The sequence below is a fragment of the Mercenaria mercenaria genome, chromosome 1, assembly GCF_021730395.1.
Source record: "Mercenaria mercenaria strain notata chromosome 1, MADL_Memer_1, whole genome shotgun sequence".
Classification (NCBI taxonomy): Eukaryota; Metazoa; Mollusca; class Bivalvia; order Venerida; family Veneridae; genus Mercenaria; species Mercenaria mercenaria.
Genome location: NC_069361.1, coordinates 25730378 through 25734153, shown reverse-complemented (window position 1 = coordinate 25734153; position 3776 = coordinate 25730378). Strand labels below are relative to the sequence as shown.

The 3776-nt window shown below is 36.6% G+C and overlaps 1 protein-coding gene across 1 annotated transcript; it reads left to right on the top strand.

Moving 5' to 3' along the window:
• Window positions 1-316: 316 nt before the first annotated feature.
• Window positions 317-802, top strand: LOC123523969 (complement C1q-like protein 3). Its single transcript, XM_045301774.2, has one exon. It carries the CDS (start codon window positions 317-319, stop codon window positions 800-802), a length of 486 nt encoding a protein of 161 aa, XP_045157709.2.
• Window positions 803-3776: the final 2974 nt, after the last annotated feature.

Sequence of the window (3776 nt, the reverse complement as noted above, 5' to 3'; positions counted from 1 at the left end):
TTCCAAAACAACCATAAAGGGAAGTAATGAGATGAGTTCAATAAAACTTCCTGTAGCGTCAGTCAGTGTTCATACCTTTTACAAATAGTTGAGAAACTAATTATCGTAAACAGGATGTAACAAGAATCTAAACATTTATGTTTATAACAAAAAATATAGCAGCCATCCTATAAAAAAGACATTATGAAGTGTTTTGATAAAAATTGAGAAAAAAAAACAACAACATTTTTTATTATTTACTTAATGTCGTAACCACTTTCAAACGCTTCTCAGAGAAATTCCTAAAGATTATACGTCTATTAAAAAGCTATGTACAATGTATTTTTCAATTATTTTCATAGAATCTAAAGCTTTACAACCAGTAAAGCGCTTTGTGATGAATAATGAAAGCCCTGTTGCATTCACGGCTGGGATTTCACCAAGGTCAGTCGATCATCTGAAACATCAAGACACAATAAAGTTTGAGACGGTGATAACAGATATCAGCGGAGGCTACAACAACCAATCTGGCGTGTTTGTTGCTCCTGTGTCTGGTATCTACATGTTCAGCTGTTCCTTGATGGACGACTTGGAAGAACATGGTCTTATGTTGCACGCTGAAATTGTACAGAATCAGCGTGTCCTTGGAAGAATCTTCGCTCATGCTGAGGCAAACAATCACCGTGACCAGGGCGCACAGACAGTTTTCACATACATCAACCAAGGCGACAAAGTCTGGGTTCGAACGATAGACAACCAAAACCTTGGACTCGGTGGAGAGTTATACTCAACCTTTTCTGGTTATTTGCTACTTGCTATGTAGTACCTTTTTCCACAGAAATAAACCTGTAAATAAGCATTGTTTGGTCATAGAATACTTAGTTCACAGTGTACATAACATTGGCAATAGTCAAATGACATGTATATAACATCTTCCTGTGTTTGCCAAATTGTGTTGTATTGACGAAACTTATGTAGAGAATTCATACGCCGGGGCACTGGCACCAGAACAGAATGAAAATGCCTCTGTACATGTTATACCCTACCCATAGGTATTCTATAAGAACCATGGTCATGAACGGGAAAATATACTTACCTATTTCAATTTCGCATTTCATACCTAAAACGCGCAGTTCGGTAAATGTGTACTATTGATATTGAACAAGAGGTAATTTATCTTTCAATGTGTACCTGTCACATTTTTTCAATTTTTCTTACGTGAGAGAAACAACGCGTAGTTTATAGTTTTTCAACGTTTCACAAAAAACTTCGTCGAACTTCCCTATTGAGGTTCTGGCCTAGATTACAAAACCATTCTGTTTGGCTGATGTGAAAATGTATGTCAGACGTTGTCTAACTACACGTGTACGCCAATATGGGTATATGCAGCATAAATGTGCAATATGAATTAAGTAAACAGTACAGATGTATATAAATGTATGACTTCAAATTCAAAATCATATATAAGATTAATTTCATTCATCATTTCGAGTTTTATTGTAAAACTGTGAATATTTTGCATTCTGATTTTGTTTGTTTTCATTTCGCCTAACATGTGCACACTGTTGTGACCTCTAGACCGGATGTTCATTAGGGAAGTTCACGCAAGTTTTTTCTGTAACGTGTACGAAAGCATAAAATATGTGGAGTATCTCTGCAATATGAAATATTTAGACAAAGTACACGTTGTAAGATAGATTACCACTTGTTCAATATGCTGGGTACCCATTCACCGAACTGCGCGTTTTAGGTGAGAAATGTACGATTGAAATGGGTTAGTGCACTTTCCCGTTCATGACCATGGTTCTTATAGAATACCTAGGGGTAGGGTATAACATGTACAGAGGCATTTTCTTTCTGTTCTGGTACCATTGCGCCGGGGAGGGAAGTATTTTATTGAACATATGTGCTCAGTCGCAGTGCACGTGTATACATTAATTGCATGGGCGATTGCGTTCTTTGAATGTGATTTTTCTGTTGAATTTTTGTCCTTGTTTTTTTTCACATTTATCTTGAAGGCTATATTAAGAGTTTAAGAAAGATTATACAGGTTTTTTAATTGCATTTTTAGCTCGACTATTCAAAGAATAGGTAGAGCTATTAGACTCGCTCGTGCGTCGGTGTCCGCTTTTGCGTCGGCGTCCCGATTTGGTTAAGTTTTGCTATGTAAGCTGGTATCTCAGTAACCACTTGTGGGAATGGATTGAAACTTCGCACTTATTCACTGTGATAAACTGACTTACCTCGCACAGGTTCTATAACTACAATATGCTTTTTTACAATATTTGGCCCCTTTTTCGATTTAGCAGTTTTTGGTTACATAAATTGTTGTATGTAAGCTGGTATCTCAGTATCCACTAAAGGGAATGGATTGAAACTTCACACATTTTTTTCATAAGCATATGAAAAGTATAGAATGTGCTGCTTAACCAGTTCTCTTAGTGAAAACACGAAACATCAATGACGAAAATACGAAACTGTGTTGTTGAAGTCGAATAAACGCAACTACGATACGTAGTGACGGTACTTTTATCTTCAGACGACATGATTACGTTCTACACCATGTATATGTCATTCTCGCATACCAGAGGTCTACCGTGGTTCCCCGGATGGTTCGTCTCGGGATTTTGACGAACATCTGATGGATGAGAATGTGTATATGTGTGCGTTCGGGTTTATCCTCTTTTTCAACAAATTTTCAGTCATATAAACGAGGATGTATGTCTACTTGTAGCAGTGAGAACAATGCCCTGACTTATAATGCTGCGTTACTAGAATACCACGCCGTATACACGTGACATGATACCCAAACCAGTCACATTATACTGACACCGAGCTTACCAGTTTTATCACTATCCTCTTTATGACGATTTGATAAGAGACATTATGTCTGAAATCATTCGTCCTCCACCTCTGATAATTCATGTTTGGAAGTTGGCAGTTACTTGCGGAGAACAGGTGTGTACTAGTACAAAATCCAGGAACACTGGTTACGTTAACTGCCCGCCGTTACATGACTGAAATACTGTTGAAAAACGGCATAAAACCCAAATCAAACAAACAAATCATTATCCTCTTTATGCTGAGCACCGAGCGAGGAAGCTACTAGTACCATTTTTGCATCTTTAGTTTGACGCAGCAAAGGATCTAACCCACGGCCTTAGTAGTGCTTGGGCCTTGAAAAAATGGAAATTTAATGCCATTTCGACTTTGCTACATCGTACTGCGTCTTTTCGAAGTCATAATATGCGTATGGCCATGACTAGATACATTTTTTTTTAAAATTGTGCATGCAGTAAACTGTTGGGAATGTTTTAATTTAAAAGAATACAATATTTAACAAGATCATTTAAAGTTGAACATGCAACCATCAAAGTAACGGCAGGCAGGGTTTGACGGGAGTCCATGAGATGTGTAATACCCCTAACGTCCTCTAGTTCCTGCTTAAGTGGAATTCTATTACACAGCTGTTTAATGGACTCCATGATCCCAAATGACATTTTTTTTTTTATTCTAAGGTATTTTAAGTTGAATCAATCAAATTAGTATTCCATTCTTTTGCTTGGTTGCCTTATATTAAATTTCCGTTTTTAAGACCCAAGCACTACTAAGGCCGTTATTTAAAAACTAAATACAATGTAATGTCCTATATTTTTGCAAACTCCTTTAAAACTTCAGTTATTGTTGGTTACGATAAACAAAATCATATTTTCAATGTTGCTTCAATGCAAATTGTACTTAAGTTCATATTAAACATTTACTGTACGAATTTTTGATTATCATTTTCATTTTCATGT